General features: G+C 34.5%; 1 protein-coding gene across 1 annotated transcript; it reads left to right on the top strand.

The window, feature by feature from the left end:
* The first annotated feature begins 2,891 nt into the window (after nt 1-2,891).
* Nucleotides 2,892-15,083, top strand: LOC124384225. Its single transcript, XM_046846914.1, has 4 exons — nt 2,892-3,024; nt 12,752-12,796; nt 13,226-13,259; nt 13,503-15,083. Exon 4 carries the CDS (start codon nt 13,513-13,515, stop codon nt 15,037-15,039), a length of 1,527 nt encoding a protein of 508 aa, XP_046702870.1. The 5' UTR covers nt 2,892-3,024; nt 12,752-12,796; nt 13,226-13,259; nt 13,503-13,512; the 3' UTR covers nt 15,040-15,083.
* The last annotated feature ends 3,644 nt before the right edge of the window (nt 15,084-18,727 follow it).

The raw sequence follows: 18,727 nt of genomic DNA, 5'->3' as shown, positions 1-18,727 counted from the left end.
TTTAAATTATGTAAATTATCAGGACACCAAACGGAACTTTTGCTATGCTTCCACACGTATGGTTAATGAGGTGATCAGAAGAAACAGTACCTATTCTAAATTTCATACAGATTACGAAATCAGTGTATATTTGTTTTCAATGTGAACTGGTTCGTGTAAAAGACTTTTCGAGCTTTGTGTGAAGGGAGATGACACAGCAGAGAGCACCCCATATCTGTTTTCTTTATTTTACAAAAGCACACCGTTTTATTGTTATTGTGTATACAAGTAAAAGTAGACCTTTACAGATTCAAATCATGTATTGCTCTTATCTGCACGTTCAAAAAAGCCTGAGCAATTTAAGTTCGTTTTGGCCTTATTAGGAAAAATGCCATGAATAATTGTATGTTGTGCTGAAGGTTTTTATTTTAAAACCTTTTATATTTATTTATTTATTTATTTATTTATTTATTTATTTATTTATTTTTTTTTTTTATTGATTTTTTTTTTTTTTTATACAAATTGTCAAAAAGAAATGCAACCTGCATTAATAATGCGTTTATAACATTTAGTGCCATTAAAATGAATTTTCATTTGACAGCCCTAATATATATAAATACACTAAATATCTAATTTAAAATGTTGTTATCTAATGAATGTATCCAGGCTGAACAACTAACATATAGAACACAAGCTGAGAAAAGATGATGATGATCAGGTGATCAGGAATGTCTCTGTTCTCAGTCATGTTTACATCACTGACTCCCTCTGTCTCATTCACGTTAACCCCAGACTTCTTGTTGCCCTCTGCCTTGCTCATTGTGAACTCCGTAAATTAGCCTACGTCTGTGGTGTGTAAGAGTCAGGAAATAATACACTAGTGGTAGATTGAAAAAGCCGTGCAATGACAAGGAATAGGTTTATGGGCTGAAAACGGCGCATTGAGAAGAAAAAATATTGATATTTCACCAAATAGATTAAAACTCAAGTAACGAGGCTGTTTTGAAAATGTAAGAAGTAAAAAGTACAGTTATTTGTGTAGCAATGTAATAAGTAAAAGTAAAAATCTAAAAAATAAATAGTGAAGTAAAGTACTGATTCCAGAAAAATGTACTTAAGTACAGGAACGAAGTATTTGTACTTCATTTATTCTCACCTCTGCCAAACACCAATTAATTAAATTAGGATACAATTATGAGTCATTCACACACTGTTAAACATTAAACTGTTGGTTACTTTAAAACTAACATTCATCTGGGAAACCACAGGGATCAACATTTGATCTGTTAACTGGTTGCATGTGTCACATTTATTGCATGACTCAGCCAGAGAAAAGCTGTTGCTATGGAACTCTAAAAACAGCATTGATAATAGATACTTAAATTGAAAAATGTTCATATTATAAGTTAAACAATTTAGAAATCTTTGTGCATATACACAATAATAGCTCCTACTATGCATTACTATATCTAAATACAGTAGCACATAAATACATATAAAAATACATAAAACCTATAAAAAGCAATGCCAGTATATTTAAAACAAATTGTGTTTTATTTGAAATGACTGTACATACTGTATGTATTTCAGTTTTACTATATTATTTTGTTTTTTAAATGTTAGTAATTACTGGTAATAAAAATTTTGAATTTAGTAATAAATAATGGTCTGCTAATTCTTACATAACATTATTAGCTTTAATTTCTTGTAGTAGATTAGTTTTGGGCAGTCAGAGGAAATTTCAAAGATAAGATCAAGTGATCACCAAGCAACATAAACATACACTAGTGTTGCTGCATACCTAGACACAAATTAAGCTCTTAAGTTGTTTGTCTGGTCTTTACGGTAAGGCGGGATATGAGAATTGACAATGGTATGACATTACACATTCTACTTTATAAAAAGGGTGTTTTTTTTACATTCGGATTAAATACTTGAGTATTATACATAGACCTACCTCATTTCAGGGTGCAGCTCATAAACCCAGATTTGTTTACACACTGAAGAATTAATTCCAATCTTTAAAATGATTATTCAGTTCAACATATTTTTTACAAAATCATCTTTATTTAAATTACAGTGCTAGATCTATAATCTAAACTATAAATAATAGAAAAGAGAAGAGTATTCAAGTATACATTTTTTGAGTTGTGATTAGAATGTTTCCCAAAGGTATCCATTTTCTTTGTTTTGGCTCCTTTAATTATAGAAAGATATCATGTCCCTATTTGTCTTAATTTCTTTCTTTAAATTAACTATAGAAGAAACGTCTATAGTTGACACCTACATTTACATCTATGTCAATTGGCAGATGCCTCTGTCCAGAGTGATTTATATTTGTCCCATTTATACATTTATACACATTTTTAAGGGCCCAGGACTGGGAGCAATCAGAAGTCCATTGTCTTAGTCATTAAGCTACCACTTTCTCTAAATGAAGCTGTAGTAAATGAACCGAGTGTGTGAGTGGAAAGTGGATGCAGAGGTTTTCTTAATGAAGAGCACACATATTAGACACAAAATAAGCAAAGAAACTAAAAGAACAAAGGTAATAATAAAGACCATGGACACAATCATAGTCCAAATAATACCATTACTAAACAATATGAAAACAAATCACTGAGCCAAGGTTTGGCAAACAGCAGAAAACAAATTTAAATGAATATATTACTTTGATAATTAGGTGGTGAATGAACACTTTTATTAACTTTATTTAGTAACTTAATTTTATTTGTTCACTCAATATGTTATATTCTACATGTTCTTGCAACATTTACAGGTAACCATAAAAACACACACATCTCCAAGCATGCTTAAACCTTAAAGGGTTAAGCATTACATCATCAAAAATGGGTTGTGCTCATGCAAATGTTGCATAAATGCGTATGTGTGAATTTCCTGCTCATTGCGTTTCTGTTTCTCCTGTCTTGCTTTATAGGTCTCTCTTCTTAAACTCTCCTTTAAGTAGTTTTAAATCTTTCCAAGTACAAATTAGCCTTTTCATCTGGTACACTTCTACATTTTTCCTGAAGGTGATTGGGCAAGGTAAGTTACTAACAATGGATTGTATAAAATAACAATTGAAAAAGTTTATATTTATTATTTTATAAATTATTGTATTTTAAATAGTATTAATAACAGTACACAAAGGACATTTTAATAATAACACTTTTAGTATCTGAACTAATCTGTACTTTTAAAATAACAACACTTTTTAGTATGTGAACTAATCTGTACTTTTATAAATGTATTTTTTTGTAATTGTTGTATTTTTAATATTTAGGTGTTAGTATTACTAACATTATAAATAGTTTTGGTTATCTAAATGGATATATTATAAATGATCAGTTTTTGGCCATTAGTCAAAAAACTGGTTAGGCCAGCCAGTGGAAACTTGTTCTAACTGGTAATTTCAAGGCAAACACAGGTGTCTCTCTGCATAAGAAATGTTCTGCTTTTTATTTGCACTTTATTGTGTTTGTCTTTTTGTCATTTATATATATATATATATATATATATATATATATATATATATATATATATATATATATATATATATATATATATATATATATAATGCAACCTTGATTGCCAGTAAGGCAAAAAATATTTATACTTTGCCTTATTTCCAATCCAAGGTTCCACTGTATAACAGTTTTATATGGTATATTATATTTACAGAAGTATAATGTAATATTTATTTTTTGATTTACTTTACATGTAGGATTAAGAATTCCTTGCTTACATATAGCACATTGAACAAAATAGAAAGAAATATCTAAAAAAAATTATGTTTTAAAATAAGTGTGATTTATTCACAGAAATTCACAAAGTCATTAATAATGACATCAGGACCTGAATCAAGAATCCGTTTTGTGTCTTGGAATACAAATGGTATTAAAGATACCACTCAGTCAGAAGAAAAAATCTCAAAACTGCTGGACAGTCTCAATAACCTTCAGGCTGATGTTGCCTTTATACAAGAGACACATATTGGCCCAGACTGTTATAAAATCTTGGAAGATGTTCCAGGCTGGAACGTCTATTTCACTGTGTACAGCTCTCGAAGCAAAGGAGTCGCAATACTGATAAAAAACACTGTACCATTCGAGTACATATGCCACGATGAGGACTGCAATGGAAGTTACATCGTGCTTTTCTGTCGTCTGTTTGGTGAACTTCACACCCTTGTCAATATTTACTATCATAAGGCAGACGAATTTTTCTTGGCTAGATTGAAAGACTATCTGGTGGAAACAGCTGAGGGTGTTCTAGTGGTTGGAGGTGATTTCAACACAGTTTTACATCCCAGCTTCGATCGGAAACCTTTAAATTTTCAAGCAAGACATTCACGAAATAGAGCATCTTTAGAATATTTCACTGTTTCTCTCAATCTCAGAGACACTTGGTCATACTTACGGCCTACTGATGAGGACTATACACGACGTCAGAATGACAGTCTCTCTAGGATAGACATGTTTTTTCTTCCAGAACACAGAATGGAACGTGTGCGTAAGATCACTGTACACAATATCGCTGAACTGCAAGGTTTTTCTGATCATCATCCTCTTGTACTAGAGCTCACAGTTCGGCAGAATGCTAACGAAATACTTCCAAAAGTTGCCAGTGGTGTACGCCTGTGGTGTAAGCCTTCCACACCTGACAGAAGACCAGGAAAGATTAGTGGGGCAGAAATACTGAGTGTCATTAAGTCTTTGACTGAATTAGAAGATCTTCCACTTGATGGAAAGGATGTGAAATATTATAAAAACAATTCATGTGAACTGAGTGAGAGCTTAAAAATAGAATACAATTCAGTGATGCAGAACAAAGAGAAACTTGAGCAACCGAATCCTTCAGGATACAGACACATCTTTAATTTGCAGTATTCAATATTATCACAAATTTTGGCAAGGCGTCTCAGTGCATTGATTTCCATGAAGGGAACGGTAGCAATAAATCATGATAAATTTTTTTATGTAAAATTTCAGACAGGGCCACAGAAAATCAAGTGGCATTTCCTTCTGAACTCCATTAGGAAACTGCATCCTAAATTATCGGACAGTGTCCTTCTACCAGAATTAAGATTTCTTGATTACCTTCTTCCTAAAGACCAAATCTTTTGTGAATTTAGACTTTTGGAACCTGGCTATCCACTCACTAATGCAATCTTTTGTTTGGCTCTGAATGAGCTGGAAGAGTTAGTTTTGGAAAATAACTTTAGAGGCACAGTCTGCTATCAAAGACAGGTTCTGCGAATACATACTCCAAACATTACATCTGATTCACGGGATGCTTTTGTCAGCCATGTCAATAAAATATCAGGACTTAAAATAACTATCACTTAATGATTATTCGTTCATTATTAGCTCCTTATCAGATACAAACAGACAAAGTGATCTTAAATTTAGTGATACAGTTGAACCCGGTTATGTTGCCGGCCTAGGGGACGACAAAAAGCGTTGAGATAACTGATAATCGAGATAAATGAAAATCATTATGGCAGCAATATATTAACGTGCTTAAAATTTCTTTATGTACATGATGTGCGTTAATAAATAAGAATGTCCATGCATTTTTTGGAAGTTTTTTTACACAACAGGGTTGCCATGATTTGTTTGAATAAGGCATGCTATAAAAATGTACATACATGTTTGCTAACAACAAAAGGCATATGTTCTCCAACTAACTGCAGAGATTTACCAGTATACAATACAAACCACCGTCGATTCTCGTTACAAACCTTTATAGGTTAAAGGTATTTATATTCTACATGAATGTTGTAGAGTTTCAATGGCTGCCGGTTTACTTGACTACACTTGAGAAAATAACTCACTCCTTTTTTTTTTTTTTTTTTTTTTTTTTTACATTTTGCTCTTTTTGTTTTACACATTCAATGTAATATTTGTAAATCTCAAATGTTTCTTTACTTTTGCTGTCAATGATTGTATGTTATACATCATTAGAATGACTCCAATGTATTTCTATCTACATTTTATCAATGCAGAAAGAACAAGAACCATGATAATTTTGCCTTCTGCTGTGATCTTATAATGTTTCACATTGTAACTCATTAAAGGCTATTTTTGTGTGACTTAATTTTAGAACATGAGTATATGTGCCCTTGACTTTACCTCAATAAAATGTTTCAATATGCTGGAGTAAACAAAAACACATGCTGTACTTTCTTATGAAGACATGAACTCTATCTACAACCACAATTCCAAAAAGTTAAATAAATAAATAAATAAATAAATAAATAAATAAATAAATAAATAAATAAATACATAAATAAATAAAAACCCAGAATGTAATCATTAGCAAATTTCATACGTTTTTATTCTATTCAGAACAAAACAACAACAAAAGAAACCCATATAAAGTGTTTTAACTAAGAATATATTCTATTTTAAAGTGATTTGAACGTTAGAAATAAGCTAATTAGAGGGACTGAAAATGTTGGACGTTTTGGGGACAAAATGAGGGAGGCACGATTGAGGTGGTTTGGACATGTGCAGAGGAGGGACATGGGGTATGTCAGTAGAAGAATGCTGAGGATGAAGCCACCAAGAAGGAAAAGAGGAAGACCATGGAGGAGGTTTATGGATGTGGTGGTAGTTGGTTTGAAAGAGGCAGATGCAGAAGACAGAGTAGTATGGAGACGGATGATATGCTTTGGTGACACCTAATGGGAGCAGCTGAAAGAAGAAGAAGATTAAAAGATTTAAAGAAAAAACAAGACTATTTTAAACTATGATTTAATGTACTCGCATACGATCAGAGATGTGACTTTATAATAACAAGCAAGATCGTCCCTCTCTTCTTTAGTCCTGAAACTTGTATATTATATAGATTCATCACACTCAGACTGCTATATTTCAAGTGTTTATTTCTTGTAATTTTGATGATTAGGCTTTCAGCTAATGAAAACACAAAATTTAGTATCATCAAAAAATTAGAGTATTGTGAAAAAGTTCAATATTGGACACTCGCTAATTAAATCCAAACACCTGTAAAGGTTTCCTGAGCCTTTAAATGGTGTCTCAGTCTGGTTCAGGCTACACAATCATGGGGAAGACTGCTGACTTGACAGTTGTCCAGAAGCCAATCACTGTCACCCTGCACATGGAGGGTAAGACACAAAAGCTCATCGCTCGTTGCTAAAGAAGCTGGCTGTGTTTAAGCACATTAATTGAGAGTTAAATGGAAGGAAATGGAATGTGTTAGAATAAGGTAAAACAAAGCCCATTTAAGAATTTGTGGGAGATTCACAAAGAGTGGACTGCAGCTGGACTCAGTGCTTCAAGAGCCACCACACACAGATGTATCCATGGGCTACAACTGATGCATTCCTTGTGTCAAGTCACTCCTGAACCAGAGACAATGTCAGAGGTGTCTCACCTGAGCAAAGGACAAAAAAGGACTGGACTTGTGATCAGTGGGCCTAAGTTGTCTTTTCAGATGAAAGGAAAGTAAATGTTTCATTTAATTTGGAAATCAATGTGCCAGAGTCTGGAATAAGAGAGGAGAGGCACAGAATCCAAGTTGCTTGAGGTCCAGTGAAAAGTTTGCACAGTCAGTGGTGGTTTGGGGAGCCATCTGTTGGTAGTGGTCCACATTGTTTTATCAAGTCCAGGGTCAGATCAGCCATCTACTAGGATGTTTTAGAGCACTTCATGCTTCCCTCTGCTGACCAGCTTTATAGAAATACTGATTTAATTTTCCAGCAAGATTTCTAAATCTAAAGATTTTAACTCAAAACTGACTTTGGCATATGTTTTACTGTTATACACGTACTGAACAAACAGGAACAACTCAGTAATTGCACTTTTGATTAGCCATATGAACTGCAGCTACTTAAACTTTAACAATTTGTTTTTAAAGGACTGGACTCTTGAAGGGCACTGGGGGTCTTCTGTAAAACTGTATTCTATTTCTTTAGGATAGCTAATGTTGACGGCATGAATCAAGCCAAATAGGAGAGCAACAGCTGTAGGGAAGTCTTGCACATTATTCAGCACTTGCTCCTCTAGAACAGAGGCCTGTCTAAACTGTTGCTAAAAATTTAGAAGCACACAATTTCATAGAATATCATTATTTGCATATAAATTTGTACTCATGGAAATTACGAATTTAGGAAGTAATCAAACCTGTTCATTTAAAGGGGTTGTCCAAATACTTTTGGGAATATAGCGTAACACTTTTTTCATTTGTGCTGTCAAACTCATTACTGATAAGTATTCAACAAGGATTATTCAATTAATACATTTTTGCCAAAACTTTGACTCCTCCGTTCTACTCTTTACCCTGCTGTTTGTCTTATAGAACAGTTAGCAAATTAGTTTCAGACACCAGACAAAATTGTTTTCTCTTTACAGGATTTGGCTAGTACCTCAGGTATAAGTGTATATTTTGAATTGTTTTCAAGTGTTCAACTTAAGTGAGATTTTCCAAAATATCCAGCCTCCTAATATTATCAGGGGCCAACACAACATGGAGCCACATATTCTGTAAAACAAAATTCTGGATAAAAATAATTAAGCTTTATATGTGGTAACATGTTAAATAATCTCTTTAGTGCAATCAGGTTCCTTCCCTGAACTGTATACAATGTGAGAGGATGAGGATCATTCAGATCCTCTGGCTCAAGTATTTAAATTGCACCTGTTTCAGAAAACTCGTAACACCAAAAGTGTACCATGATGAAAGCCTTTTGCAAAAAAGGCCACCTTGTTAGCATTGACAAGTACACTGAGTATTCTGAAAAAATTCAGACAAGCCACTTTGACCTGAGGACAAAATCATGCCTTCACTGAAGTGAAGTCCATACAAATGCACATCAGACGCATGTGACAAAACGTCTTTGTGTGGGTATTGTTTACGAACTGCAGTCTTATGCAGTTCTTCCAATGTACATGTTCTTACTGTTTTTACCTTCTGCACAGACAAAGGTGATAAAACTGAGTATTATATAACTGAGTAGCGCTTTGGGAACCGCTTCGACGCAGCGTCTTGTTCCCTCGTTGAACTAGGGTTATGTTCGTAACCTAGAGATGATCTCTCTCAAGTCCATCAAATTGTCCCAAGCAGGCAGAGAATTGGGTACAATAGTAGCAATCAGTAATGGTTATAAGTGTAGTAATGCCCAATTATTATGCCCATTCCCACCTATGGTTTTCTTTGGGAAACTGGACTGGAAAATTACTTCTGTTTACTCTGTCTGAGTCCTTGTAAGGAAAGTTCAGAGTATCAAGAGTAAAATGTCTGTGATTAGTTCTTTCAAAATAAAAACTCAAGGCTTGCATCATGGTACATTAAGCACTTTAGGTGTTATGAGTTTTCTGAAACAAGTACAATTTAAATACTTGAGCCAGAGGATCTAAAGGATCTTCATCCTCTCACATTGTATACAGTTCAGGATAGGAACCTGATTGCACTAAAGAGATTCCTTCTCCATTAATTGTTCTTCACATTGTCACACAATGATTTTCTGATTTTAACTTTAACGTCATAGGCAGCAAGGGTCCTACCACGTTGATGGTCCAGAAAGGTGCCAAAAACAATGATAAAATATTCCATGTGACATAAGTGGTTCAACTGTAATTTTATGAAGCTATGAGAAGAATTTTTTTTGGTACTCTCCAAAATGGCACTAGGGTGACACGGAGGAGAAGAATTGTTGAATAAAGGTATTTTTTACACAAAAAATATATTTTATATCATTGCTTTTTCCAAGCAGAGCAAGTTTTGAGTGAAGAGTAGAACAGAATCAGAAGCACCCAATAAACGGCTGTGATTTTGTGAATGTTTTTTAAAGTCCCCAAGGGATTGCAAACCTCAAATTCATTAGTGTACATCGACACTGAAATGCAATCACTTTGTACCAATAAAAGTTGGTTTTCTTGTAATACTGTCCACTACAAGTTGATGTGTGTGGTATATTGGTGCAACTGTGTTACATGTATTATGGGATTTTCATAGCACGCATGCGCTGTGTGTTGTATTAGTAGCACAATGGAAAATTCGAAAAGACAGTAAAGACTGCAAACGTTATACCTCCGTGTCTCTCTCGTTCTTTTCCCATAAAAACACAAGTATAACAAAAAAATCGCAAGCACAACAAAACAGATATGGGAGAAAATAAACTAGAGTAAAAGAAAAAAAAATCAGAATTGCATGGAGGTGATAAACGGAAAATAAAGTGACGGCAACATGGCAATGATTGGCAAAGTTCCTGAATTTAAAAGTAAAAAAGAAGCGTCTCTTATCTGAGAAGGATTTGACTTTCAAACAAGCCTGTGAAATTGCTCTTGGCCTTGAACTAGCATGCAAGGATACTAAGGAGCTGACAGAGCGTGCTGACCATTTCAGTGCTGGGGTTCAGTTTTTCCAGTTTTTCACGGGGAAGACAGATGAACAAACCACAGAAAGGATCTACGCATTCAGGTTTCTCTGCATCGAGCAGATCGGCACAGAGCTTTTCAGCCAGACGAAAAATTGCATGTCATCGTTGTGGCAGAGAGGTTCATCAGCCACATAAATGCCATTTCCGCACTGCAGTATGTCATGCATGTGGTAAACCAGGCCATCTGAAAAGGGTCTGCAAAAGCAGTAAACGAGCAGGTAAAGCCATGACAGCTACGGCTGACGAATTAAGTGCTCCTGTTAAGGCATTTAAATTTCTTACAGTTTACACTACACAAGAAAAGAAAGATGGGCTATTTTTGCAAATGGCACTCTCAGGAAAGATAGTAACCACGCAGATTGACACTGGCACATCTGTCTCTCTAATTCCAGAATCCATATGCAAAGAGCTCCTGATTGACTGCCCCTTGCAGCCAGCTGCAATTCATCTCTCATCATATACAGGCGATACAGGGGAGAAATTCAAGTTCTAGTCCAGTATAATGGAAATGATTAGAGACTGCCATTGATGGTAGTAAAGGGTGACAAAACGCCATTACTAGGACGAAATTGGCTGCAGAAGATCAAGCTTGACTGGGGTAAAATTTTCATCTTAAAACAAGAGACAAGAACTGAGTCCTCTCTAAAAGCCATACTGGACAAGCATAAGCATCTTTTCAAAGACGGTTATGGAAAGATTAGAGAATTCCAGGCTAGAATCCGAGTTCAGCGTGATAGCAAACCAATATTCTATAAGCTGCGACCTGTACCATATGCTCTGAGGGATGCGTGTGGAGAAAGAGTTGCAGCGACTGCAAAGCAATGGAATCATCATTCAGGTGGAACGAAGTGATTGGGCAGTGCCTATAGTAGTGGTTCCCAAGAAGGATGGCTCTGTCAGAGTATGCTGTGGTGACAAAGTGACTGTTAATCGTTGTATACTCCCTAAAGAATATTCACTGCCAAATACTGAGGATCTATTTGCCACCCTAGCAGGAGGTAAAGTGTTTAGCAAACTTGATCTGTCATTCACATATCAACAGTTACCTCTAGATCTTGAGTCAGAGCAGTATCTGACAACTTGACAATTGTGAAGAGCCATTCAAAGCCCGCAAATAACGGCTACTGAACACTAAGTGCTTTGCGCATAATGATCCAGGAAAACATCTCAGACTTGCCTGTGACGCCTCTCCGTATGGCATGTGTGCGGTGATTTCACATATCCTACCATCAGGAGCAATCATGGTCCTTTAAAGGAGGAGCAGGAAGGAGTGTTTCTGATCTCTCATGTGGAGGAACTACTGATCTCGGCGAAAGACATTGCAGAAGAGACCAGGCATGACCCTATCCGATCCAAGGTTTTGGATCTCACACTAACTGGATGGCTTAAGTTTGTACCCAATCCAAACCTCAGTTTGTCTACAGACCAAAGTGGATGTGTTCTTTGGGGATCACGGGTGGCCATACCGCCTAAGTACAGAAGATTGCTTTCCGACTTACATGAGGAACATCCAGAAGTCACTGAATGAAAGCTCTGGCAAGAAGCTTCCTTTGGTGGCCGGGTTTAGATCATGAGATTGAGACATTTGTGGCTCAGTGTTCACCCTGTGAAACTACACTAAATAGACCCCCGGCAGCCCCTCTTCACCCATGGTCATGGGCCACAGCACCATGGGAGCTAATTCATGTTGATTATGTGGAGGTCAACAAGCAGCATGTCCTGGTGGTGATAGACGTCCATTTAAAATGATTTTTTAAATCTTTTGTTACTCAGAAAAAGTTACTCAGTAAAATGTGTGTACTCCATTAGTAAACATCACATATTCACACTAGTTTCTATTGTATCTGTATTTATACTATTACTGGTCATTACTTTGCTGTCTGACCATAACAAAAATGGTTAGCTAAGCAAGAACCCCCATCATTCACTAATCATTCACACAAAATAAGAAACATATAAATAAAATGTATATATTATATACAATTAAAACTCTCTTTTTAAGACTAGATTGGTATCTGCAATGCTGCTGGATCATAATGATATTTTCTAATAATTTGGTTTATTGTTTAGAGTTCAAGAACAACAACAACACACACACATCACCACACATGCATTAGCTTAGGTCTTAAAGGGTTAAGCAATACATGATAGAAAATGGGATGTGCTTATGCAAATGTTGAATGAATGTATTTGTGTGCGTTGGCTGCATTTTGCTATTCTTATTCATTTATCTTGTTTGTAAGTTGCTCTTCTTAAGATCTTATTTTTTTTCCAGAACCACCAACTATTGTTGATGTCAATTTTATAGACCAGTTGTTTAACCAATAGTTACAACACTTGATAAATTTCTTTTTTAATACAAAAAAGGTTTTTCATCTGATACACTTCATCTTCCACCCGACGATGTGCAAGGTAGGTTCCCAACAATAGAATGTATAAAATAACAATTATATTATTTATTAAAAAAAAAAAAAAAAGAAAGAATAATAACAATACACAGAGGACGCTTTTTAAAACTATTCTGTACTTTTAAACAAAAAACCTTGTAATATATTTGTACTTTGTATTTGTTGTTTACATAACATTATTAGTTTTGATTATCTGAATGGATTTAATGTAAATGATTAGTTTTGACCATTAATATAGTAGTTAGGGCAGCCAGTGTAAATTGGTTTTAACAGGTAAATAAAGTAAATGAATTTCAGTGCAAACATGGTTGTCTCTCTGCATATATTTGTACCATATATAAAATCTTTCAAATAAATGAATGTAATGTATAATATTATGAGATAATTTCCTCTATGGACAATATTATAATTAATATTTAATTTATATTCCCAGCCGACATTTGTGTGCAAACTACATTTCTAACAAGGTAATCTATTTAATTTCATGTATTTAATAAAGTACTTTATTTATGGTGCGAGAGAATGTTTTCTAAAAACAATATACATAATGTATAGATTACTGTGTTCATAAGATAACATGAAAATGCACCCATAAATGTATGGCCTGACTTAGATGTGTTTTGATATTTATTAAACATATTATTAAACATACAATACACAACAGACCATATACAGGAACATTTTAACTATTTTAATTATTTTATTTACAGAAGTTTAATAATGACATCACAAACAAAATTAAGTCTTCGTTTTGTCACCTGGAACACTTGTGGTATTAAAGAAACCCAAAGGTCACCCGGAAAGATTTCTAAGTTGTTAAAAACTCTTCAAGACCTTCGAGCTGACGTTGTCTTTTTACAAGAAACACATCTTGGACCAAAGTGTTACAACATCCTGAAAGAGAATCCTGGAAATAACTGGAAAGTGTACTTCACTGTGCACAGACCCCGCAGCAAAGGAGTTGCAATACTGATAAGAGACAAAGTTCCGTTTGAGTACATATGCCATGATGAGGATTGTAGTGGAGGTTACATTGTGCTCTTTTGTCGTCTGTTTGGTGAACTATACACTCTTGTTAACCTGTATAAGCATAAGGCAGACAAAGTTGTGTTAGCTAGATTAAAGGAATATCTGATGGAGACGGCTGAGGGTGTTCTCATATGTGGAGGTGATTTCAACACAGTTTTACACCCCAGCTTTGATCGTAATCAATCATCTGCATGGCATTCACCAGGTCGAGCTATTTTAGAAGACTTTACTGCATCTCTGAATCTAAGAGACACGTGGTCATACTTATACCCCACTGAGAAGAAATTTACTCGACGCCAGAATGACAGTTACTCTAGATTAGACATGTTTTTCCTGCAGGAGGAAAAACTGAGACAAGTGTGTTCTAGTAGAGTTGAGCATCAGGAAATTTCTGATCATCATCCTCTTGTCCTAGAACTCAGAGTTCAAAAACAAACTGAAAAAAAGATCCCAAATGTTGCCACCATGTTGCCACCAACATTTCAGTACTGTCCTGACAGGAGGCCAGGAAAGATTAGTGGGGCAGAAGTTCTGAGTGCCATTAAGTCTTTGACTGACTCAGAAAACTGCAGACCTGGTATAAAGCTATTGAAATACTACAAAACAAATTGCTGTCCACTGACTGAAAGCTTAAAAATTAAGTTCAATAAAAACAGATACAATTTCCGTCCTGAAACAGACAAAGAAAAATGGATTTTCCACAAAATTCTAGCAAAACGTCTCAGTGCATTCATTACCCCTTCTTTCAAAGGAAAGACAGCAACAAAGCTTGATAAACTTTACACTGTGACCTTTAAGAAAGGGTCACAGAAAATAAAGTGGTTTTACCTTATGGATAGACTTAATGACTTGAAAAGGAAACAGCTCCCATCTGAGCCCCCTGCAGAGTTCAGCATTCTCTTTTCCCTCCTTCCAAAGGCTTTAAACTCTACGAATCACAGAGTATTGTTACGTAGGTCCCCACTCACCAATACTATCCTCAATCTGGCTCTGAAACATCTTGAAACAAAGGTTTCCCGCAGTGTATGGAAGTGTGAGCAGGCTGGACACCTAAGTGGCAAACATCATAAGCCTGCATGTAAGGAGATCCTGTCTAAAGCTAGTGTTTGCTATCAACGACAGGTCATGCTCATACATATGCGGTCAAAAGTAAAAGATGTCTTATCAGATGTGCAAAAATTCCAGGAAAATTCAGGACTGAATATAAATATTACATAATTAAATATTATGAATTTCTGAGCAGAACAGAGATATCTGCTCTCTCTCTCTCTCTCTCTCTCTCTCTCTCTCTCTATATATATATATATATATATATATATATATATATATATATATTTTTTTTTTTTTTACATTCTTCACTGCTTTTTAGCAGAGTGGGGAGGGTTGTTTTGAAAGAACTGAATTTACTGAAGCATTATTGAAATTTCATAATTCTACTCCTACTAAGAAAAATCTTTTCATACTTTGTTGCATTTTTATTATATTATTGTTTACTTAAATCTTTAGCAAGTTATTTATATATTCATTGAGACTTGAAAGCACTCTTTTACATCGCTCTGGTTAGGGTCATATGTTAAATGCTGTAAATGTACAGTAGTTATCTTATGCTAGTACAGTAGAACATAATACCTTATCTTATTATTTGCTTCATTTTATTAATTATTTTGTGAAATTAGAGGTAGTGCTGTTGAGGTAGTTTCGTGCTGATGGGCTTAACATTAATAACATTTAATTAACAATAATAATTAATAGCTAACTGAAAACTTCAATTAGATGTTGATTTATGTTAAAAATGTATATTATTCTTGGCTCCTTAGATAGTCATGCAGAATAAAGCAGTCGACACTGTGTGATATTCTATTTATTACATACAATGTTAAATGTCTATCCCTAATGATTACATTTTACTCTTGGAAACTTGAGCATGTTTTTATTTAATATCTCTAGACTTTCCCTTAAGTAGGCCTCAAGATTAGTGATATGTCATATTAGTCATTAGTGATAACCATTCTCTTGATGTGCAGGTCATAAAACTTATTGCTTAAAACATTTTATTAGTGAAAACCTTTTTATTGAATGAGGAAGGGTGTACCTTGTTTTTTTCTACCTTGTTTCTAAGTGCTGGTTTACTTTTTGGGAAGAAAAATATTACATACTGAAATGTGTATTTGTGGGGTTTTTTTTCGTGTGAGGTTTTTTACTATATGCTTGACTGTAAAATTGTTCAGTACCACACAATGGCTACTGATTATAAATACCTAGGAGTGTGTACAACTCGACTACTATATGCAGCTAAAAATCGTTTTAACAAATATGTGTGTAAGGCTTGCATTTATAGACTGTAATAATTTGCAGTACCAAATGTTGAAAGCTGTCTATGTATTATTTATATTTTAATATTTTAGTAATTTATCAATAAATATGCATCTTTGTTTCCTATGCACTATATAATTATTGAATTATAACATTTACAAACATTTCTGGCTACTTGACTACATGATTTGGCATGTCCATACTGTACAATCTCCAAATATATTAAAGTGTTATTCTGTAGTAAATATTTACATTTATAGTTACAAATATAACTTTTTTTGTTTTATAAAATGACATTTCAAAGTTAAATAATATATAAATTATATATTTATTAATATATAATATAAATAACAACTATTCTGTTTTATATCAAAGTAAGGTTTTATTTAACTACGGGCGACCTTCCACTTGATGATGTAAATAAACATTGCTGTGAACTTAGTGAGAGCTTAAAAATAGAATAAAGTTAAATGATTGAAAACTGTCAGGGAGCACCCTGCGTCTTCACCCGCACGTGCTCCGCCCGCACGGAGCTGCTCGCCTGATTACTAACCCGACACACCTGACTTCCATTACCTCCACACTCATATAAGCCACTCATTTTCCCCCACAGGTTGTCCGTTATTGTTTTCTACATTTCATGCTATCTGCACCACGATTCTCTGCTGCTGCCAGCACCGCACTGAGGAAAGCTATACACAATCTATACAGTATATATGGATACTATACACGAACTGCCGTTTGCGTTCACAGGACTATACTGCTTCACTGCCAGTGTATGTATCTCCTGCCTATTTTGTCATTAAAGACTTTGTGTGCATATACTTCGGCTTCCGCCTCATTCTCCGCATTACAAAAAGAGAATATTTGAGCAACCAAATCTTTATTATCTTTAACGAAACAGACATATCTCTAATGACAAGGCATTTCAGAGCACTAATTTCTTTTTAGACAAAGGTAGAAATAAATCATGGTAAATGTTTTAATGTAACATTTCAGACAGGCCCACAGAAAATCGAATAGATGTTCTACGCTGTTAAGGCCACTGATGTAGAAACAACAATAACCACGCTAATTTTTGTCATCTGCTGTGATATTCTAATGCTACACATTGTAATTGATTAAAATCTTTGTGTGACTTCAGTGTAGAACATAAGAATAAGTGCCCTGGCTCCATCCCAATACATTGCTGTATGCATGCTGGAGCAAACAAAAACACATGCTGTATTTTTGAAGTCATTATTTTAATTGTATTTAAACCAACATGCTGAGATCTATTTTACAAAACAGACTTACAAAAAAAGTATAATATAACCTGCACACTATAGCATTATAATCTATATGGCCAGGAAATGTACAAATTCCACTAATTTATCGAATAATCGGATAAGAAGTACTTCTTTATTCAAGAGTAATATTAAATAAGAGAGAGAAAATAAGATGGGTCTCTTAAAGTTAACAAGCAATTTCAACAAAGGTTTTTTTTTAATTAACATTTTTATTTCTGGAATTGCAAACAAGAATAGTGGTGACAACTAAACCCATTTAGTGCATTTATTAAGCAATATGACATCAAAATACAAATAAAGTATGTTCAAAAAGTCCTTCCGCAGTGTCCACATGAAGTAGGTTTTGGAAAACTATTTGTTTAATGTAACTCATAATTATTCTCACTCATGTATTTGTGTATTTTACAAATTAAATGTATTGTGTTGTCATGTATTTTATTTCTTAAATATTGCACAGTATCATGATGTGCTATTCTTGTCTCCGCAAAAGCTGCTTGTAATTTTCCACGAACTAAATCTGTATATTTTTTGCCAGCTTCAAAAATGTGCTCCACTACCTGCTCTACACACCCACTGCGGAGTGACTTTTTGAAAACACTGTATATAAACCAAAACATAAAAATCTATTTAAAATTACTTTAAAAATGGTAACTGCACTGTACGGTGTTTACGTTGCTTTAGTTAGAAATTTTCCCAAACTTTTGATTTCTAGCATTTTCTTGGGACTGAATCTTCTCCAAACCCCTTGCTGTTTTCTCCCTGTTCCTCCCTGTTGCAGCTTCTTCTGTGTTTACCTGTCCAAAGAACTCCAGAGTAGACACCTGCACTCCTGCAGGACCCGACACAAATGAGTGCAGTGCAGGACAAGATTTGATGGGTGAATGCGGATGCGGGTGGTATAATACTCATGTGCAACAATACAAAAAGCAACAATGGCAACTTAAAATTTAAACGATTTACAGGATGAAGTTTGAAAGTGAACTCTCGCATGGTTCATGCGCAGTAGACTTCTAGAGCACACGGAGGCACATTGTCTGAAGTGTAAGACAGAGGTGAATCGCTGATTTCTACAGATATCACTTCATTGTTAAAGCCAGAAGAACATTCAAAACAACAAAACATTGGCCTGTTTTTTTATATAATTTCAGTTGATGTTCTGAAAAGTTCATTGTTTGTGTCCATGTTCATCATTTAAACAAAAAGACAAACTCATATAAAATGAAATGTTTATTTCTTTTTTGTTTCTTTTTTATTCATATTCAAAAAGGAAGCAAGTGACCAAAAAAAGCAGAGTAGCGGGAAGA

This window comes from Silurus meridionalis, chromosome 4 (assembly GCF_014805685.1).
Source record: "Silurus meridionalis isolate SWU-2019-XX chromosome 4, ASM1480568v1, whole genome shotgun sequence".
Lineage (NCBI taxonomy): Eukaryota > Metazoa > Chordata > Actinopteri > Siluriformes > Siluridae > Silurus > Silurus meridionalis.
The sequence above is the reverse complement of the archived record's forward strand: the minus strand, read 5'-3'. Positions and strand labels throughout refer to the sequence as shown.